General features: G+C 36.1%; 1 protein-coding gene across 21 annotated transcripts in view; it reads right to left on the minus strand.

Annotated features, from left to right (window-relative positions):
* Positions 1 to 23,616, minus strand: part of CCDC7 (coiled-coil domain containing 7) — a 460,046-nt gene that overhangs the window by 416,949 nt on the left and 19,481 nt on the right. For 20 of the 21 annotated variants that reach the window (XM_070255438.1, XM_023632305.2, XM_070255443.1 and 17 more), the window contains 2 exons: positions 8,729 to 8,749; positions 8,356 to 8,388 (listed from right to left, as the gene is read on the minus strand). In XM_070255438.1, coding sequence (XP_070111539.1) covers positions 8,356 to 8,388; positions 8,729 to 8,749 — 54 coding nt within the window. Of the gene's footprint in view, positions 1 to 8,355; positions 8,389 to 8,728; positions 8,750 to 12,917; positions 12,988 to 23,616 lie in introns of those variants that run through there. The other variant, XM_070255445.1, reaches the window with a different exon arrangement.

The raw sequence follows: 23,616 nt of genomic DNA on the forward strand, positions 1-23,616 counted from the left end.
ATTATGACCTAGTAGAGGCATGCTGACACAGAGGCTGCCAGAAGCCACTGGAGTTCTTCCCCTCACCTGTTAGCTCAGAGATCTGCCCCATCTACTAGAGCACCAATATAATCCATCTTAGCCAGGGTAGGAAGCCCATCCTAGGGACTAACCCCAACCAACAGCAAGCCTTTGGGCAGCTTATGGACCCACATAAGCAGTGCCTAAAACCTCTGCAGTTGGGTGAGTGGATCCACTAGTGTAGGGTGGGGCATTTGTGAGGGGAGGGCCTGAATTGGGGGAACAAATGGGGCCTTTGCAGCTGGGCAAATGGGTCTGCTTTCATGGGTTGGGGTACACACATGGGGTAAGACTGCATTGATGGGGTGTTTGGCCCTGCGGGCAATGGGGCTGGTCAGTTGGAGCAGACTTGTGCTTCTCAACAGCCACATGGAGGATCAGCCCCACCTTCCAAAGCCTGAAACAACTGGGTGCAGCCATTGGACCCAACTGGAGGCCTGAAGCAATTGTAAGCCCCTGAAGAGAGAGACAAAGGGGCAGAGAATCTACCTGAAGAAATAATAGCTGAAACTTTCCTAACCTAAGGAAGGGAACAGACATCCACTTACAGGAAGCACAGAGAGCACCAAACAAGATAAACCCAAAGAGGCCCACAGCAAGACACATTATAAGTAAAATGTCAATGATTAAAGATAAAGAGAGAATCCTAAAAGCAGCAAGAGAAAGGCAGAAAGTTACATACAAAGGAAATCCAATAGGCTATTGGCTGACTTCTCAGCAGAAACCTTACAGGCTAGAAGGGAGTGGCACAATATATTTAAAGTGCTGAAAGGAAAAAACCTGCAGCCAAGAATACTCTACCCAGCAAGGTTATCATTCAGAATGGAAGGAGAGGTAAAAAGTTTCCCAGAGAAGCAAAAACAAAAGAGATGATCACCAAGTAGCCAGCTTTAGAAGAAATGCTAAAGGGACTTATTTGAGTGGAAAAGAGAAGAATACAAATAGGAGTAAGAAAACTATGAAAAAAAGCAACAAAATCACTGGCAAAGCCAAATATTCAATAAAGGTAGCAGATCACCCACCTATGAAGCTAATATGAAGATCAAAAGACAAAAGTTCTAAAATTATCCATTTCCATGATAAGAGGGTAACAGATACACATGTACAAAAAAGGAGGTTAGATATGATATCAAAAACATAAAATGTAGGAGGCAAGGAGTAAAAGAATAGAGCTTTTAGCAAGAGGTCAAACTAAAGAGACCATCAACTTAATATAGATTGCTATATAACTAGGTTATTCTATATGAACGTGATGGCAATCACAAGCCAGAAACCTGCAATAAATACACAAAAAATTAAGACAAAGGAGCCCAAACATAATACTAAAGAAAGCCATCAAACCACAAGGGAGGAGAGCAAGAGAAGGAGAAAGGAACAGAGAACTACTAAAACACCCAGAACAAAAGGAAAAAAATGGCAATAAGGACATTCTTATCAATAGCTACTTGAAATGTCAATGGACTAAATGTTCCAATCAAAAGGCATAGGGTGGTGGATTGGACAAAAAAACGAGACCCATATATATGCTGCATACAAGAGACACACTTCAGACCTAAAGACACTCACAAACTGAAAGTGAAGGGATGGGTAAAAATACTACATGCAAATGGCAATGAAAAGAAAGCTGGGGTAACAATACTTATATCACGCAAAATAGACTCTAAAACAAAAACTGTAACAAGAGGTAAAGAAGGGCACTACATAATGATAAAGGGAACAACCCCACAGGAGGATATAACACTTGTGAATATCTATGCACTCAACATAGGAGCACCTAAATATATAAAGCAATTATTAACAGACATAAAAGGAGAAATAGACAGAAACACAATAATAGTAGGAGACTTTAAGACTCCACTTACACCAATGGACAGATCAGCCAAACAGAAGATCTATAAGGAAACATTAGTCTTAAATGACACATTAGGCCAGTTGGACTCAGTAGATATATACAGAACGTTCTATCCAAAAACTGGAGAATACACTTCTTTTCAAATGCAATGGACCATTCTCCAAGACAGATCACATATTAGGCCACAATAAAAGTCTCGATAAATTTAAGAAGATTGACATAATACCAAGTATCTTTTCTGGCCACAAAGGTATGAAACTAGAAATCAACTACAGGAAGAAAATCAGAAAAGTCACAAATATGTGGAGATTAAACAAAATGCTACCGAACAACGATTGGGTCAATGAAGAAATCAAAGGAGAAATCAAAAAGTACCTGGAGAAAAATGAAAAGGAAAATATGACATGCCAAAATTTATGGGATGCAGCAAATGCGGTTCTAAGAAGGAAGTTTATAGCAATACAGGCCTACCACCTCAACAATCAAGGAACATCTCAAATAAACAATCTAACAGTGCACTTAAAGGAACTGCAAAAAGAAGAGCAAACAAAACCCAAGATCAGTAGAAGGAAGGAAATAACAAAAATCAGAGCTGAAATAAATGAAATAGAGACTACAAAAACATAGAAAAAATCAATGAAATGAAGAGTTGGTTCTTTGAAAAGATAAACAAAATTGACAAACCTTTAGCCAGACTCACAAAGAAAAAAAAGAGAATGCTCAAATAAATAAAATCAGAAATAAAAGAGGAGAAATTACAACGGACACCTCAGAAATACAAAAAACTATAAGAGAATACTACGAAAAGCTATACACCAACAAATTGGATAAATTCCTAGAATTATATAACCTTCCAAAACTGAATCAAGAACAAATAGAGAATTTGAACAAACCAATCACCAGTAAGGAGACCGAATCAGAAATCAAAAACCTCAGAAAAAATAAAAGTCCAACACCAGACAACTTCCCTGGTGAATTCTACTAAACATTCAAAGAATGCTTAATTCCTGTCCTTCTCAAATTGTTCCATACAATTGAAGAGGAGGGGTGGCTTCCTAACTCATTCTTTGAAGCCACCATATCCTGATACCACCACCAGACAAGGAAAACACAAAAAAGAAAATTACAGGCCAGTACCACTGATGAACGTTGATGCAAAAATTCTTAACAAAATACTACCAAATCAAATACAATACATTAAAAAGAATCATCCACCATGACCAAGTGGGATTTATCCCAGGGATGCAGGGATGGTTCAACATCAAATCAATAAACATGATACACCACATTAACAGAATAAAGAATAAAAATCACAGGATCATCTCAATAGATGCAGAGAAAGCAACTGACAAGATATACCATGCATTTATGATAAAAACCCTGAATAAAATGGGTATGGAAGGAAATTACCTCAACATAATAAAGACGCTATGTGACAAACCCACAGCTAATATCATTCTCAACAGAGAAAAACTGAAAGCTATCTCTCTAATAACAGGAACCAGACAAGGATGCCCACTTTCACCACTCTTATTTAACATAGTATTGGAAGTCCTATCTAGAACAATCAGGCAAGAAAAAAAAATAAAAGGGATACAAATTGGAAAGGAAGAAGTAAAACTGTCACCATTCGCAGATGATTATTTTATATATAGAAAACCCTAAAGAATCCACCAAGAAACTTTTAATTAATAAATGAATATGAAGTTGCAGGATACAAAATCAACACTCAAAAATAAGTTGCGTTTTTATATACTAACAAGGAAGCAGCAAAAAGAGAAATTAATATAATACCATTTACACTTGCAACAAAAACAATAAAATATCTAGGAATAAACTTAATCGAAGAGGTGAAAAATTGGTACACTGAAAACTATAAAACATGGTTGAAAGAAATTGAAGAAGACACACAGAAATTGAGGGATATTCCATGCTCTTGGATTGGAAGAATAAACAAATGTCCATACTTGCTAAAGCAATCTACAGATTCAATGGAATCCCTATCAATGTTCTAACGACATTTTTCACAGAAATAGAACAAAGAATCCTAAAATTTATATGGAACAACAAAGGACTCCGAATAGCCAAAGGAACCCTGAGAAAAAAGAACAAAGCTGGAGGTATCACACTCCCTGATTTCAAAATATAATACAAAGCCATAGTAACCAGAAGCAGTGTGGTACTGGCACAAAAGCAGGCACACAGATGGAACAGAATCAAGAGCCCAGAAATAAACCCACATGTTTATGGACAACTAACATTCAACAAAGGAGCCAAGAGCATACAAGGGAGAAATGAAAGTCTCTTCAATAAATAGTGTTGGGAAAACTGGATTGCCATACTCAAAAGAATGAAAGTAGACCATTATTTTACACCATACACAAAAATTAACTCAAATATATTAAAGACTTGGATGTAAGACCTAAAATCATGAAACTTCTAGAAGAAAACACAGGCGGCACGCTCTTTGACATCAGTCTTAGCAGCATATTTTCAAGTACGATGTCTGACCAGACATGGGAAACAATAGGAAAAATAAACAAGTGGGACTACATCAAACTAAAAAGCTTCTGCACAGCAAACCAAACCATCAACAAGACGAAAAGACAGCCTAACGATAGGGAGAATATATTTGCAAACCATATATTTGATAAAGGGTTAATATCGAAAAGATATAAAGAACTCATACATCTCAACAACAAAAACATTAACAACCCAATTAAAAAATGGGCAAAAGATCTGAACATTTCTCCAAAGAAGATATACAGATGTCCAACAGGCACATTAAAGGATGTTTAACATCACTAACTAATAGGGAAATGCAAATCAAAACCACAGTGAGATATCACCTCACTCCCCTCAGAATGGTTATAATTAACAAGACAGGAAACAACAAGTGTCAGAAAGGATGTGGAGAGAAGGGAACTCTCATATAGTGCTGGTGGGAGTGAAAACCATTGCAGCCACTATGGAAAACAGTATGCAGAGTCCTCAAAAAATTATGAATAGAGCTACCATACAATCCAGCTATTCCACTGCTGAATATTTATCCAGAGACCGTGAAAACACAAATGTGTAAAGATATATGCACCCCTATGTTCACCGCAGCATTATTCACCATAGCCAAGACTTGGAAGCAACATAGGTGCCCACCAGAGGATGAATGGATAAAGAAGCTGTGGTATTTATACACGATGGACTACTACTCAGCCATAAAAAAGGATGAAATCTGGCCATTTGTGACAACATGGATGGACCTGGAGGGTATTATGCTAAGCAAAATAAGTCAGAAGGAGAAAGTCAAATACCACACGATCTCACTCATAAATAGAACATAAAAACAACAAGAAACAAACACATAGACATTGGATTGGCGGTTACTAAAGTGGAAGAAGGAAGGGAGAAGGGTGACAGAGGTGATTAGGCACATGTGTATGGTGATGGATTGTAATTAGTCTTTGGATGGTGAACATGATGTAATTTACACAGAAATTGAAATATAATGATGTACACCCTAAATGTAATGTTATAAACCAATGTTACCACAATAAAAATAAAGAAAGAAAAAAGAAAGAAAATAAAAATGAAGAAGTGATCAACACTGTAAACTATGGCTGGGGTAAAGAAAATTGCCTGTTGAATTTAACAACATATAAATTGTGGAAAACCATACAAAAAGTTTTCTTTGTTATGAGAACACAATCCAGTCTGGGTAGGCTGAGAAATGCTTTGGAAATAAGAACGGAGTATACAGTAAATTAGTTCTGAACCTGTAAATTATGGTCCTCAGCTCAACTGTTAAGGTTTTACAGAAAATCTATAAACAACTCTGTTTCATTTGATATTCCTAGTTGGCTCTTTCAAAGAAAGAATGTCCAGGTTATCCTCTTCACTAGGTGCCAATTTATCAGTTGACAAACACTTTTTCAAAAGATAATTCAACCAGTTTCATTGTGCCTAAACTATCTACAAGTTTTTTTCTCTCTTCTCTTTTATAAATCTTGATTTTTGCATTTATTCCCTGAAAATAATCCACTAGCGATTTCCTTCATGTGAGTAAATCTGCATACAAAATAGTTTTTAAAAATTGGTTATGAAAGGCAAAAGAGAAATAAGCCTATAACTGGAGGGGAATGTAGCATCAAATTAAAGAGACAATAGCATAGTTAAAAAATTGAGCATAAAGATACCTGCACCCCCATGCTCATTGCAGCATTATACACAATAGCCAAGACTTGGAAGCAACCTAGGTGCCCAAGAAGGGATGAATGGATAAAGAAGATGTGACATTTATACACAATGGAACACTACTCAGCCATAAGAAATTACGAAATCTGGCCATTTGTGACAACATGGATGGACCTTGAGGGTATTATGCTGAGTGAAATAAATCAGAGGGAGAAAGTCAAATACCATATGATCTCACTCATAAGTAGAAGACAAAAACAACGACAAACAAACACATAGCAATGCAGATTGCATTGGTGGTTACCATGGGGGAAGGAGGGGAGGGCAAAAGGGGCGATTAGGCTCCCATGTGAGGGGATGGACTATAATTAGTTTTGGGGCAGTGAACATGATGTAATCTACACAGAATTCGAAATATATTATGATGTACATCCGAAAGCTATATAATGTTATAATCCAATATTACTGCAATTAAAAAAAATTAAAAAAATTTTGAAAGGAAGGACACAACTGAATTGGAAAAATGTAATATATAAGAGAGAATGATTAATCAAATTTATTAAGATAAGAGGAGACAAGATTCAAAACAGAGGTAAAGAATGAGTCTTATGCAGAAGGTGGAACAGTATCTCTGTTTAACAAGAGGAAAGGAAGATAGAATGAGTACAGATGTAAATAACTTTTCGTTTGGCAGCAGTAATTGAAGGCATTCTAACCAGCGGCTTGTATTTCAAGCATTTCAAGTGAATGGGTGAGAGTGAAGATGAAAATGAGACAGGGGGTGGAGGCATTGAGATGATGGCTGAAAAGGGTTGAAGTTCATTTCAGAAATGCAATAGAATTGCCAGGCAGTATTTAGAGTAATTGTGTCTGACCTATTGTGTCACTTCCTTCAGCAATGTTTCACAGCTACGCTCTAGGCCCAAAGAATAGATAATTGCATTTATTCAGTGTTAAGTTTTGTTAGACAAGTGCAATGAAAAGAGCAAGAGGTAAAGGAGATTAGGAAGTTAAGAAATTCACTGCAATAAAGTACATAGTCTCCAGGCTGAAAAGGAAGATGAGTAAAAAGACTGCAAGAAGATACAGGAATAAATGAACTGGTGGTCTTGATGAAGTCAAAGAGTGGCCAGAGCAGAAATTAAAGTAATAATTGGAAAGACAGAAATCTGCAGTTCAAGAATGAGTTGCCTGAATTAGTAATTTTTAAAATAACGCAATTTGGTTAATGATAAGATCCAGAGTGTGACTGAAGTGGGGGCCAGAGGTAAAGATGGGCACTAGAGCTTCGGAGATGAGGAAGTAAAATAACCGAGAGGCCAGGGTTGGGATGGATCTTGCACATTGACAGGAAAAAGTGTAAAAAGAAGAGAGTGAGATAAATCCATGAATAAAATAGATTAACGAGGTTGGTAGATGAAAATAAGAAGGCAGAAGGTAAGCAGAATTGCCCAGGTTGCAAAGAAGTACACATTTTACAAGAGTGCGGGGGAGTGGTAGACTTCACTCCAATCCTACTTCTCTGGAAAGATAATGACCAATCTACTACAGTCAAGAAAGAACTACCACACTCTCCCATTGTCAGCCATATCTGTCCTAAAGCAAGGAGTGTATACGCCATGACAGTCTTCTACTCTGAGGCCAGAGGTAAAATAACAAAAGGTGCTAGAAGACAGTTACAATTTCTATTTTTACTCTTTAATTTTATATCCTAAATATATGAATCTCTTTAATTTAAAGTACCTGGGCTTCAGGAGTGTTTAATTGGGCTAAACTGTAAGTATAACCAAGGGAGAACTAGAATAATTCTATAAATCACTGAAGCTACCCTGGAAATCATTCTGCTATTTTAACAGCACACGTAGTCTTTTTCAAAACAGAATTAAAATCCCCTAAGGTTAGAGACCAGTCTTTCTCAAACTGGTGGAAAAGCACCTGAAAATCCAAAGTACAAAAAATAGCACTAAAATAACATTAAATTTAAATATATATATATAATTTTATGAGTAAAAATATATCAGGGAAAGAATAATAATGAAATTTCCACTAATCAATTTTAGGAGACAATGTGTCAAACTCAGAGCATACCAGATGTATACAAGAATGTAGTATGTAAATCACCCATGTATTCTTTCTCTACCTAAATCAAAAGATTATAACCAAGATACTCAAAAACTTTTAACTTATACTTCAAATTAGTTTTCAAATGAGACAAAATATTAGTTTAATTAACAACTGAGAACTGTTTTACTTACCTCTTCCATCTGATTGACCTGTCGCTGAAACCACTTAAATAAAAAAGGAACAGAAAAAAAATAGTTATTGACAGGTTAAATTTCTGCAGTGAAATAAGTGGGTACACACACACGTGTGTGTGTGTGTGTGTGTTTATGTGCATGTGTGGGAATCCTTGTCTTTCAAATATTAGTCCTGAACCAAACCTCATTTATCCTAGGGTTCAGAATGGGGCTAATGTAACATGCAACTGGAACATAAAATTTTTAAATATAGATAACAGCAAGTTTGAGAGTTCTTGTTACTTCTTCAAAATTTAGAAACCTCTTCTTCATTTATATGCATTTATGTATTAAATTTTAGTAGGCTTAAACTGCAATATATTAAACATACCTTAAAAAGAGATTCCAAAATCTGGAAAACAAAGTTTTAATTAAAACAGTTAAAAATAAAATTCTTCACAATGTATTTTATGACAAAATATTTGTCTTTTGCAATTCTCAATCACAAAAATGCACAAGTTACTAAAATAAAACTATAAGTTTATAATCCAAAATGATATTTTAATATTTACAGATAGAGTTTTAGTAGATCTTGCATTAGACAACTCAGTTCTGGAAAAAAAATTACATCCTTATAGATCTATATTGAGACTTAAAATAAGTCACATATATGATTTCATATATTTTCTTAATATAGGTAAGGAATAAAATTTAAATTCCCCTCGGAAAAGCATTGGTTTTTTTCCATATAGCTGAGAGTACCATAACGAAAAGCACTATGTCTTACCATCACTACCTCTTCAATATAACGTTGCTCTGCTAAAGGGCCTAAAAATCAAGATATAAAAACTATACTACTGCTTGATATTTTTAATGGAAAATGCAAAGAACTGGTTTGGGAGATTGAGAGAGAAACTAAATATGCAAAACCAATCACACAGTCCAAAACACTAATATTTACCACTTAGAAAATGTAATGTTAAAGTTATTACATTTGCCACAAAAAAAACAAACTCACTCTATCACATCCAGAAAAAAGATGTGAATTACATTATTAAAGAAAAACATTACTTCATGCATTCAGGCAGGAAAAAAACTTTCTTAACTGAAAAATCAGGCTGGTCTAAAATTTCTCTTCTGCAACACTAATTCTAGAGGAATAGTTCGAAAAGTGTGATCCCAAAACCAACGGCATCAGCATCACCTAAACAATCATATTTGTTAGCAATGCATATTCTCAGGCCCAAGCTCAGCTTACTGAATCAAAAAATCTGGGAGTAGGGCCAGCAACTTGCGTTTTAACTAGCCCTCCCATTGATTTCTCGGCATGCTGAAGTTTGAGAATCACTGCGCTAAATATTAAAAAAGCTTAAGTCTGAGCAAAAAGGGCTGAGACAGTTAAGAAAACATGCCAAAGCAAATTAATGTCCATGTCTAAAGGAAAACATTTTCAGCTATATAATGATTTAGAAAGTAATGTCCACTAAGGCACACTACCTTGGAATAAAGTCATTCTTTCCTCTATCAAGAGATATTCCAAGGTTCTCACAACCTCCTTTGCTATCTCAGAAGATGATGGGAAATGCTAGTATATATCAATTCATCCACTCATTGTAGCCAGAGTTCATAAACTATTTAAACAGCTCTCAACTACTGAGGAAACCCACACCATCAGTTACTGGTACTGCTCAATCTAGAAAATTATTGACAAAAATAAGCAGAAAATGAAAAATGACCAGACGTGAGGAAAACCCACATTAGACAAATAACACTAAATAGAAAGAGAAACCTCTACAAAACTCTGAAGCAACATCTATAAAGTTCCTAGAGAAAATATTAAACCTCTATTCTAAAGATATTATCATTTGTGTAAGCCAAAATGAAACTATTTTCAGAAATTTAAAGATTTAGAAACTATCTCATCATACATTCTAACATAGCAAAACAAAACATTAACCTTAGAAAAATGAACACAAGAAAAAATAATAAGCAAATTATCCAGTAAGTACCCTACTCTAAAAAATTGTTGTTAATGGAGCTGGCATTTAATATGGTTGTTATAAAAAGTTTCTTAAAGAGAAGATGGCATAATATTTTTTTAAAAAAGTAATAACATCTGAAACTAACATTCCAGATAGGTATACTAGCCATAGCCATTAGCCACAGTCATAGAAGCCAAGAGAAGAGCATTTTAAGAAAAACAAAATGGTCAACAATGTCAAATTTGCTGAGGAGTCTAGAAAGGTGTACAATGAATGTAACACCACGGGGGTTATTACTATCATTAGAGGGATAGTTCAATGGACTTTGGGGGCAAAAGTCAAAGTGAAGTATAGATGAACACGAGAAAAATGAACATAAGTATAGGAATTTTTTTCAAGAGGACTGTTTGGGAAGGTAGAACAATACAGGGAAGTACTAGAAGGAAATGCGCACTGAATGGAAAGGTTTTATAAAACCTTGTTTAAAACAAACATTTTATTTTTTCTATGATGTTAACAAGCCATAATCACATCCCCTGGTTACTAAAAATTACTAAAATCAGAGAATATATTTTGATGTATTTATGGACTCTTTGTATTTCCTCCTCTGTGAAATGCTTTTTTATTTCCTTGGAACATTTTGCATTGTTTATCTTATACTTATTGATAGGCAAATGTTATCTATATATTGTGGATAATCCTTTGTCAGTTATATGCAAACCGAATATGTCCCCCTATTTGAAACTTCTCTTGCACCTCTCTTTATGAGTTTTTTACACAACAGAGGTTTTAATTTTAATATAATTGAATTTATCAATCTTTCCTTTTATGACATATTTTGTTTTGTATTCATTCTTTGCTCCAGGTTATAAAGACAGCCTCCTATATTTGTTTCTAAATATGTTATTGTTTCTTCTATTACATTTAGGTTTTTAATCCATCAGAAAATGACTTTTGTATATACTCTAAAGTAGGATCAACTTTTGGGTTTTACGTTATAAATAACCAATTGTCCCAGAGACATTTATTATACATGGCTCTGCCAATAAAATTTTCTTTGTATGGAAGGGTCTATTTCTGAGCCTTTATTCAATTCCGTTGGTCTATCTAGCCTTGCACCAAAAGCACACAATTATAATTAACATAGCTTTATAATTAATCTTGATATCTGTTAGATCAAGTCCTCTCACTCATCCATTTTTCTTCAGAACTCACTTCGTTATTCTTGGTCCACTGAACTTCTATATAAAATTCAGAATCAGTTGTAAATTTGCACCCCCAAAAATGTACTAAGGTATTTAGGGAGTGATGACAGCAAAAATGGAGGAATAGGGAACTCCAAGGGTCTATCCTCCACAGAAACACCAAAAAAGAAAGAGCAAAAATTGTCACAGTCAACTTTGTCAGAACTCTAGAAAATGGTCAAGGCTTTACAGGAACCAAATAAGGCTGGATCAAGAAAAATGCAGCTTAAATACCATAGGAGAATTTTGCGGCATTTTAAGAGCCTTGACAAACCCCCCCCCCCCCACCCCCAGTACACGGGTAGTCGTAAAGATGGCAGCCTCCATTCATGGAGTGGGTATGTGGTTCCAGAGGAAACAGAGTGGACCTATTCCCAAGGAATTATGTTGTCTGTTTTGACCTGTCTGGACATTTCCTGAAGGACCTGCAGCTTTTGTCTTTGTTTCATCTAACTTAGAAGTCTCTCAAAGCAGAAAACCGGCTAAGTAAAGGGCATTTCTCAAAAACACTGAAAGAAAAATGAAAAGACACTGTTCCCTGAAGAAAAAGAATAGTTGTGGCAAACAATATACATGTCAAAGCCTAGGACAAAAAGCTAGAGAGAGAGTTACTTTGAAAAATAAGGGTCTGAAAACCTCCCATGTATTAGCAGGAATTGAGTAAGCCACATACTTGCCCAGAGCAGAACTCATGCTCAGAAAATATCTGAATATATATTAAATTTTCACCTCTGGCTGATCTTTAGCTCAGAGAAACCAGAAAATGAAGGCTAAGGCAGAGTTATAAACAGCCTGGTAAGCTTTGAAAGAGTACCCAACAAAGAGCCAATCTTCAAAGACCAGGAGAATATTTTTTTCTCCTCTTCTTAATTTTTTTGTGGCTCTAATAATTCAAGGCAATCTCTGTCAAACCCATTAGCTAACCACAAGTTATAGGAACAGAGACTTGAGAGAGGAAATACAACAAAGAATATAGACTTCAAAAATAAATAGTATAGACTTCTGGTTTCCACTCTGGCATGGAAGGAGCCTGCATTCATCACTCTGTCCTAACAATAAGTAAAAAGTTGAACAAAGTGAAAATCAACAACTCTTCTTAGATCCACCACAGAGTTAAGGCAAACCATGACCCCTAACATTGGAGAGACAGACAGGCTATACTTAGAGTTACAAATTACTAGAGCAGAAATTGGGGAGACCAAACATCCAGCAGAACCAGTACGAGGACAGGAAAATCTAAACTGTAAATGATGAATTTCTGGAGGCTCAGTGTAGACAAGTTTGAGAGTTAAAAACTGCAGAGTAGGGAGGGGGAGTTTTTAGGGGTTTCTTTAAAAACTAAACATACCCTTACCATATGATCTAGCAATTGTGCTTCTTGGTGTTTACTCAAATGAGTCGAAAACTTATGTCCATACAAAAACCTGCCGACAGAAATTTATAGCAGCTTTATTCATAATTGTTAAAACTGGGAAGCAACCCAGATGTCATTCAGTAAGTGAATGGATAAACATACTGGTACAACTCTACAATGGATTATTATTCTGCACTAAAAAAATGAGCTATTAATTCAAGAAAAGACATGGAGCAATCTTAAATCTATATTACAAAGTGAAAGAAGCCAATCCAATGAAGCTACATCATGTATGATTCGAACTGTATGAAATTCTGGAAAAGGAAAACTAGGAAGATGTAAAAAGATCAGTGGCCGCCAGGGACTGGAGGTGGGTAGAGGGGCGAAAAGTGGAGCACAGATGATTTTTAGGGCAGTGTATGATACTATAATTGCAGATACATGCCATTATATATTAGTTCAAACCCATAGAATGTACAACACCAAGAGGAACCCTTAAGTAAACTATAGGCTTTGAGTGATAAAGATCTGTCAATATAGGTTCATAGATCATAAAAAACATACCACTTTGGTGTATGATGTTGATAGTAGGGGAAGCTGTGCATGTGTGGGGATAGGAGGTATATGAGAACTCTCTGTACTATCTGCACAATTTTGCGGAGAACATAAAATTGCTCTAAAAAACAAAGTCTATTAAAAAAATAATAGTTTATAAAAGTACTAAACAAACAACCAGAACTCACAGCAAGAAATGAAAACAAAGTTTGAGAGAGGAAACAATCTGATGTCCAGAGTTACCACATTATAATATTCAAAATGTCTAGTTTATAAAAAAAATAATGAAGCATTAATGAAACAAGAAACTATGGCTTATTCATAGGAAAAAATAAACAGACACTGTCCCTGAGTAAGCTCATACATTGGACTTAATAGATAAAAATTTTAAATCTACTGTCTTAAATATGCTCAAAGAGCTAAAGGAAATCATACACAAGGAATTGAAGGAAACAAGGAACAGTATTTCAACAAATATCAATAAAGATATAGAAATTATAAAAAGGAACCAAATTCTAGAAATGAAAAATTCAATAACTGAACAAAGAGAGTAACAATTTAAATAAAAATTTCACTAGAGAGTTTCAACAGCAGATTTGAGCAGGCAAAAGAAAGAATCAGTGAATTTAAAGACAGGTCAATTGAAATTATCCAGTCTAAGAAGAAGAAAGAAAAACAAAGGGATAAAAAAGGAACAGAGCCTAAGAGACCTATGGAATATAGTAAAGCATATCAACAGAGACATAACAGAGGTCCCAGGAGAGGAGAGAGAAAAGGGAGCAGAAAGAATATTTGAAGAAATAATGACTGAAAACTCTCCAAATTTGATAAAAGATATGGATCTACATATAAAAATCCTAGTAGAATAAATACAAAAAGATTCATACCAAGACACACTATAATCAAACTGTTGAGAGCCAAATAGAAAATCTTGAACACAGCAAGAGAGAAGTGATACATTCTGTACAAGGGTGCGTCAATAAAATTAATAGCTGACTTCTCCTCAGAAATCATAGAAGCCAACAGGTAGTGGAATGGCATATTTTTAATGCAATTAATGAAGAAAACTATATACCAAGAATTATATATCTTTCAAAAATGAAGGGGAATTTAAGACATTCCCAGACTTTTTAAAAGTTCATCTCTGGAAGATTTGCCATACAAGAAATGCTAAAATGAAAGGACAGTAAACAGTAACTCAAAGCCATATGAAGAAATAAAAACTTTGTCAGGGATAACCATGTAGTTAAATATTAAATGCAAAAAATAGTGTATTTTTGGTTTTTAAATCCTATTTTTTCTATGTGATAGGAAAGACAAAAGTATAAAGCAATAATTATAAATCTATGTAATTGAGCACACAATGTATAAAGATCCAATTATGACAAATAACTAAAAGGGAAAGGATGAAGCTATATAAAAACAGATATTTTGTATGGTTTTGAAGTAGACAGTATTAATTCAAAGTATACTATTATAAGTTCACAATGCTGGTTGTAACCCTAAGGTAACCACTAAATAAATAATTTAAAATATATAAAAAAGGGAAATAAGAAAAGAATCAAAACAGTATACTACCAAAAAAAATCAATTAAGCCAAACAGAAGGAATTAATGGAGGAAATGAGGAAAAAAGAAAAAAGAAAGTATGACATACAGGAAAAAAATAGCAAAATGGCAGAAATATATCCTCCATGATAGGTAGTTACTTTAAATATAGATTAAACTCTGCAAGCAAAAAGCAGAGATTGACAGAATTGGCTTTTTTGATGATCTAACTATATGTTGTCTACAAGAGACTCATTCTGGATCCAGACACAAATAGGTTGAAAGTAAAAGGACAGATAAAGATATTCTACGCAAATAGTAACCAAAAAAAGCTAGCATGGTGATAAAATATCAGACATAACTGTATTTAAGTCAAAAACCATTACAAGAGACAAAGATTGACATTATATATTGAAAAGGGTCAATTCATCATAAAGATATAACATTTATATATGCTGCAAACAACAGTCACAAATATATGAAGCAAACAAGACAGAACTGAAGTAAGAAAAAGACACTTCTACAATAATATTCACAGAAGTCAATACCCCACTTTCAATATAGAAAGAATATCCAGATAGAAGAACAACAGGGAATTAAAGGACTTGAGCAATACTAGACCAACTGAGACCAACGGATATATGTAGAACACTCCACCCAACAACACAATACACATTCTTCTCAAGTGGACATGGAATATGCTCCAGGATAGACCATATGTTTAATCACAAAACAAGTCTCAATACATGTAAAAGATCTAAATAATACAAAGTATCTTCTCTGACCACAATGGAATAAAGGTAGGGCTCAACAACAAAAGAAAAACAAAAATTCACAAATATGTGAAAATTAAACAGACTCTTAACCAACTAATGAGAGAAAGAGGACATCACAAGGGAAAAATCAGAAAATATTTAGAGATTAATGAGAATAAAAGCATAACCTACCACAATTTAAGGGCTGCAGCAAAAGCAGTGTCTAGAGGAAATTGTATAGCTGTAAATGCCTACATTCAAAGAAGAAAGATCTCACACCAATAACTTAACTTTATACCTGAAAGAAGTATAAAAAGAGAAGTAAATTAAACCCAAAGGTAGGAAAAGAAAAATAAAGCTTATAGATAAATGAAACAGAAACTAGAAGATCAATAGAGAGAATTGATGTAACCAATAGTTGGTTCTTTGAAAAGATCAACAAAATTGGAAAACCTTAAGACACTGATGAAACAAATTGAAGAAGACACAAATAAATGGAAAGATATTCTGTGCTCATGAATTGGAAGAATTAATACTCTTAAAATGTCCAGACTACCCAAATTAATCTACAGATTCAATCAAATCTCTGTCAAAATTCCAATGGCCAGAGACATCTTGAGAAAGAAGAAACCATCACACTCCCTTATTTCAAACTATATTACAAAGCTATAGTAATCAAAACAGCATGGTATTGATATAAAAACAGACATGTAGATCAATAGAACAGAATAGAGACCAAGAAATAAACCCACATATATATGATTAATTAACTTACAATAGAGAAGCAAATAATATACAATAGGCACAGATGTTAGCTCAGGGCCAATCTTCCTCAGCAAAAAGAGGAGGATTGGTGGCAGATGTTAGCTCAGGGCTAATATTCTTAAAAAAAAAGAATAAGGCAAGAGAGGGTCCAGCCTGGTAGTGTAGTGGTTAAGATCAGCACAGTCTGCCTCGGTGGCCCACGTTCATGGGTTCAGATCCTGGGCGAGGACCTACACCACTCATCAAGCCATGCTGTGAAGGTGTCCCACATACAAAATAGAGGAAGACAGGCACAGATGTCAACTCAGGGCCACTCTTCCTCAAGCAAAAAGAGGAAGATTGGCTACAGGTGTTAGCTCAGAGCCACTCTTCCTAACCAAAAGAAAAAACAAAACAAAAAAGACAAGAGATGTGTTGACAAGGATGTGGAGAAACAGGAACCCTTGTGCACTGTTGATAGTAATGTAAACTGGTGCAGCCACTATGGAAAACAGTACAGAAATTCATCAAAAATTAAAAATAGAACTATCATATGATCCAGCAATTCCACTTCTGGGTATTTGTCTGAAGAAAATGAAAACACTGACTCAAAAAGATATACACAACTCCATGTTCAATGCAGCATTATTTACAATAGCCAAGATATGGAAACAATGTAAGTGTCCATCAATGGATGAGTGGATAAAGAAAATGTAGTATACGTGTGTGTGTATACACATATAATGGAATATCATTCAGCTAAAAAAAAAGAATGAAATCTTGGGGCTGGCCCCATGGCCGAGTGGTTAAGTTCACGCGCTCTGCTGCAGGCGGCCCAGTGTTTCGTTGGTTCGAATCCTGGGCGCGGACATGGCACTGCTCATCAGACCACGCTGAGGCAGCGTCCCACATGCCACAACTAGAAGAACCCACAACGAAGAATACACAACTATGTACCAGGGGGCTTTGGGGAGAAAAAGGAAAAAATAAAATCTTTAAAAAAAAAAAAAAAAAAGAATGAAATCTTGACATTTGTGACAACATGGATGAACCTTGAGGGCATTATGCTAGGTGAAACGAGTCAGACAGAGAAAGACAAATATTGTATGATCTCACTTATATGTGGTAGCAAAAACAAAATAAAACCAAAAACCAAGCTCATAGATCAAATATATTGTGGTTGCCAGAGGTAGGGGGTGGGAGAAGAGGAAAATGGGTGAAGAAGGTCAAAACATACAAACTTCTAGTTATAAAATAAATAAGTCATGGGGATGTAATGTAGAGTATGGTGACTACAGTTAATAATACTGTATTGCATATTTGTAAGTTGCTAAAAGAGTAAATCTTAAAAGTTCACATCACAAGAAAAAAAATTGTGCAACTAAGGATAGTGATGGATGTCAACTAGACTTATTTGGTGATCATTTTACAATATATACAAATATCCAATTATGTTGTACACCTGAAACTAATATAATGTTATATGTCAATTATACTTAAATAAAAAAAATTGGCAAACCTTCAGCTAAACTGACTAAGAAAAAGAGGGAAGACTCAAATTACTAAAATCAAAAATGAGACATTACTACTGACCTTAAAGAAATAAAAAAGTATTATAAGAGAACACTATGAACAATTGTATGGCAACAAATTAGATAACCCAGATGAAATGGAAAAATTCCTAGAAACACATAAAATACCAAAATTGATGTAAGAAGAAATAGAAAATCTGACTAGACCTCTAACAAGTAAAGATAATAAATAAGTAATCAAAAACCTCCCAACAAAGAAAATCCCAGGAGGAGATGGCTTCACTGATGAATTCCACAAAACATTTAAAGAACTGATACCAATTCTTTTCAAATTCTTCCCAAAAACAGAAGGGGAGGAAACAATTCCTAACTCATTCTATGTGGCCAGCTCTGATAGCAAGGCCAGGCAAAGACATCAGAGCATAACTACAGACCAATATCTCTTATGAATATAGGTGCAAAAATCCTCAGTAAATAATAGCAAATCAAATTAAGCAGCAGATTAAAATGATTATACATCATGACCAAGTGAGATTTATTCCTGGAACGTAAGGGTGGTTCAACATACAAAAATCAATCAATATAATACATCACATTAATAAAACGAAGGAAAAAAAACACATGGTCATCTCAGTTGAGTGGAAAGCACATTTGACAAAATCCAACACAATTTCATGATGAAAAACAAAAAATAAAAACATGCAACAAACTATGAATAGGAAAAACTTCCTCAGCATGATAAACGGCATTTATGAAAATACCACAGCTAACATCATACTTAAATGGTGAAGGGCTGAAAAATCTTCCCTTAAGATCAGGAACAAGATAAGGATGCCCACTTTAGCACTTCTGTTCAACACTGAACTAGAAGTTCTAGCCAGGGCAATTGGGCAAGAAAAAGAAACAAAAGGCATCCAAATTGGGAAGGAAGAAGTAAAACTATCTCTAGTCACAAACGACATGATCTTATGTACATAAAATCCTAGCTAATCCACATCAAAAAAGATTAGAGCTAATAAATTCAGTAAAGTTGCCAGATGCAAAATCAGTTGTATTTCTATACACTAGCAATGAACAATCTGAAAATAAAATTAACAAAACAATTCCCATTACAATAGCATCAAAAAAATAAAATACTTAGAAATAATTTTAACCAAGGAGTTGCAATCTTTGTACACTGAAAACTACAAAATGTTGCTAAAAGAAATTAAACACTAAATAAATGGAAAGATGTCTCATGTTCTGGATTGGAAGACTTAATATTGTCAAGATGGCAATACTTCCCCAGTTGATCTACAGATTCAATTCCTATCAAAATCTCAACAGGCTTCTTTGCAAACATGGAAAAGCCAATCCTAAAATTCATATGGAATTGCAAAAGGCAAAATAATGCTTAAAAAGAACAAAGAGGGGGCCAGCCTGGTGGCATAGTGGTTAAGTTGGCACACTCCACTTTGGAAGCCCAGGGTTCACAGGTTCAGATTCCAGGCACGGACCCAGCACCACTCATCAAGCCACACTGTGGCAGCATCCTACATAAAATAGAGGAAGATTGGCACAGATGCCAGCTCAGCAACAATCTTCCTCAAGCCAAAAAAGAGGAATACCAGCAACAGATGTTAGCTCAGGGCCAATCTTCCTCACACACAAAAAAAAGAACAAAGATTCACAGTTCCCCATTTCAAAATTTACTACAAAGTTACAGTAAGTCAGAAAAGTTTAGTATTTGTGTAAGGATAGATATACACACATCAAAGGAACAGAAATGAGAGCATGGAAATAAAGTCATATGTTTACAGTCAACTGATTTCAACAAAAGTGCCAAGAAAAGTGGGGAAAGAAGAGTTTCTTCAAAAAATGGCACTGGGACAACTGGAAATACTCATGCAAAACAATGAAGTTGCACCCCTATTTCATGCCTTATACTAAAATGCACTCAAAACAGGAAAAAGATCTAAATGTGAGAGATAAAACTATTAAATTGTTAAAAGAAAACATATGGGTAAATATTCATGATCTTAGTTTTGGCAATGGAGTCTTAGACATGACACCAAAAGCTCAAGCAATGAAAGAAAAAACAGATAAATTGGACTTCAGCAAAATTAAAACTTTTGTGGATCAAAGAATATTACCAAAACTTAAAGACAATCTACAGAATAGTAAAAAATATTTGCAAATCATGTATCTGATGAGGGATTTGTATCCCGAATATATAAAGTACCCTTACAGCTCAATAGTAAAAAGATATATAATCCAATTAAAATACAAGGAAAGGACTGAATAGACATTTCTCCAAAGAAAATATACAAAGAATCAACAAGAACATGATCATTAGTATCATTCGTCAGTAGGGAAATAAAAATCAAAACCACAATGAGGTATCACTTTACTTATATCCACTAGGATGGCCATAATGAAAAAAAACAGAAAATAACAAATATTGGTGATAATGTGGAGAAAATGGAACTCTTGTACATCACCATTGGGAACGTAAAATGGTGTAGTCACTGTGGAAAAAGTTTGATAGCATTATGGACTAAAATGTGTCCCATCAAAATTCATATGTTGAAGTCCCAGTCCCTAGTATCTGAGAATGTATTTGGTGATAAGGTCCTTAAGAGGTGATTAAGATAAAAGGAGGCCATTAGGGTGAGGCCTTAATCCAATATGACTGATCTTCCTCTAAGAGAGAGAGACACCAGAGGCACACGGAGTGATGACCATGTGAAGCAGCAGCAAGAGGGCAGCCGTCAACAAGCCAAGGAGAGAGGCTCCAGAGGAAACCAATCCTGCTTGCACCTCGATATTTGACTTCCAGCCTCCAGAACTATGAGAAAATAAATTTCTGTTGTTTAAGCCACGTAGTTTGTGATTTTTTTTTTTTATGGAAGCTCTAGCAAACTAACAAAAGTAGTTCCTCAAAGTTAGACATAGAATTACTATATAACCCAGCAAGTCCATTCCTAAGTATATATCAAAAGAATTGAAAACAGGTATTCAAACAAGTACTTATACACAAATGTTCACAGTAGCACAATTCACAATAGCCAAAAAGTATAAATATCCCAAATGTCCATCAACAGATGAATGTATAAACAAAATGTGGATATAGAAGAGGGATACCATCAAGACGGCAACATAGGTCATTTCTGACTTCAGTCCCCCTCACAAAAACACCAATCAAGAACCATCCATAACATCATTGTGAAGATCCTAGAACACAGGGGTGAGGCTGAAGCACACCTCTGGACCACAGAGACCAAGTAGGACTTCATTAGAAGGGTAAGAAGAGCAGCTTCACTCTGACCACATCATCCCTCCCCAGGCTGGCACAGTGCCACACCAAGAGGGCACCCATGGGCCTATGGTTCCTCCAGTAAGAAAGAGAGCCCAAGGTGGACATTCAGCTCCCCCAGCATCTTGGGTCGCTTCCCAGGAGACCCAGTGAGGTCTCACCTCACGGGGATTGTGGAGGGAATCTGTAGGGCTTAACTACTGCAGATCAGATTGCAACAGAGAAGTGGGGTGGGGCTGACAGCAATCAGCACTTGGAGCATGGCAGACTGAGTCCCTACTTATAGCAGCATCAAAGTGGAAATCCCAACCAGCACCCAAGATGGTGGCCCCATCTGATCAGACAACTTGGTGCACAGTTCTGCCTGATTAAGGACCCTAAACAATGAGCATTGCTGGCCTTGGAACCTGTGGACCACAGAGACCAAGACACCTCTTGTCATTGCCCTGCCTGAGCAGGGAAGCTAATTCACAATTCCACCTACTACTGAATGTATCCCCTCCCCCTGCCCTGCTCAATCAGGAAGCCTGGCTGAAACACCTGGAAAGGTGCATAGCCCAGCAGCACTCAAGCAGAGAGCCCAGCCAGTGGTTCTGCCCAACAGCAGAGCCAGGACAGTGGCCCTGTCTGACCAGGGTACCTGGTCCACAGCTCTGCCTGATTCAGGACCCTAAACAATGGGTACTGTCAGCCTTGGAGTCTACTCTGCTGCCCTGCCTGGGCAAGGAAGCTAATTCATAGCCCTCTCTAATGCTGAGTGCTGCCCCCAACACAATCAGGAAACCTAAGTATTTGAAAAGATAAGCATCCTAGCAACTTGAGTAAAGAGGCTGGCATGTGCTCTGTTCATTTGCAGAGGTAAACCAGTGGCCCTGAATGAGCAGGGGACTTAGTGCACAGTTCTGCATGATTCAGGTCCCCAAACAATGAGCTGTACTGGCCTTGGGGACTGCTCTGCTCTGCTACCCCACCCAGATAGTGAAGCTAATGCATAACCCCACCTACTGCTGAGTATAGTACCCAGTTCCACCCAATTAGGAAGCCCAATCAAAGAATTCAGGCAACTATGGAGCCCATTCTACAGCTGTGCTAAGGAAGGGACCCAAGCTAGCAATCCTATCCAGCTGTTCCTGGCAAATGGCAATTCCCCCAACCTCAGAGCTCAGGCAGTGACCTCATCCAAAAATAGACCCCAGTGGCAAGCGCCACCTGCCCAAGGATGCTACCAGCTGACCTATCCAGAGCCCCAAGTTGAACAGACTGGTGAAGGACTGTATCTTCCAAAGCAAACCTGTAAAGTCTGGAAGAGGAGGCCACTTACTCAAATGTCTAGATACCAATGCAAAGTATCAAGGATCACAAAAAAATTAGATAAATATGACATCACCAAAGGAAACTAAAAAGGCTCCAATAACTGACCCTAAAGAAATGGAGAACAATGAACTATCTGACAAAGAATTCGGAATAATTCTCTTAAAGAAGTTTAGTGAACTTTAAGAACAAACACAACTAAATGAAATTAGGAAAACAATGCATGAACAAAAGAAATAGAAACCATGAAAAAAAAAAAACAGAAATCCTACAGCTGCAGAATACAATGACGGAAGTAAAGAGTTCAATAGAGAGCTTCAACAGCAGACGTAACTAGGCAGAAGCATCAGTGAACTAGAATAAAGGTCATTTGAAATTATCCAGTCAGAGGAGCAACAAGAAAAAAGAATGAAAAAGGGTGATGAAAGCCTATAGGCTTTATAGGACACCAGTAAAAAAGAAAACAATATACATATTAAGAGAATCCCAGAAGAGAAGAAAAAGAAAAATACATAGAAAGTATATTTAAAGCAAAAATGGGAGAATTTGGAAGACAGGAGTGTACGAAGATTCTGAACTTGCCTCCTCCCATAGTCACAACAAACCTAAAACTACTGTGGCAAAATTTCCTCTGAGAGAGATCTGGAAACTGGATAAAAAGAAATCCCACAATAAGGGACAACACAGAGAGGGGTGGAAGAGGCAGAGATACAGCCCTGCTGAGGAAAAATGTACACCCTAGCCACGACATTTCATGATCAGGAGTGATCTCAGAGATATAGAATTTTTCCCAGAGGAGCAGGGAGTTCAAGCTCCACATTACACACTCCAGCCCTTAGATCCAGCACAAGAGAGACTAGATCCCAAAATAACTAGCTTAGAAAAACAAAGGAGAATATGCACAGGAAAACTATAGAACTTCAGGGAAAGGAAAACCTGCTCTTAAAGGGCCCACACACA

This window comes from Equus caballus, chromosome 29 (genome assembly GCF_041296265.1).
Source record: "Equus caballus isolate H_3958 breed thoroughbred chromosome 29, TB-T2T, whole genome shotgun sequence".
In the NCBI taxonomy this organism is placed as follows: domain Eukaryota; kingdom Metazoa; phylum Chordata; class Mammalia; order Perissodactyla; family Equidae; genus Equus; species Equus caballus.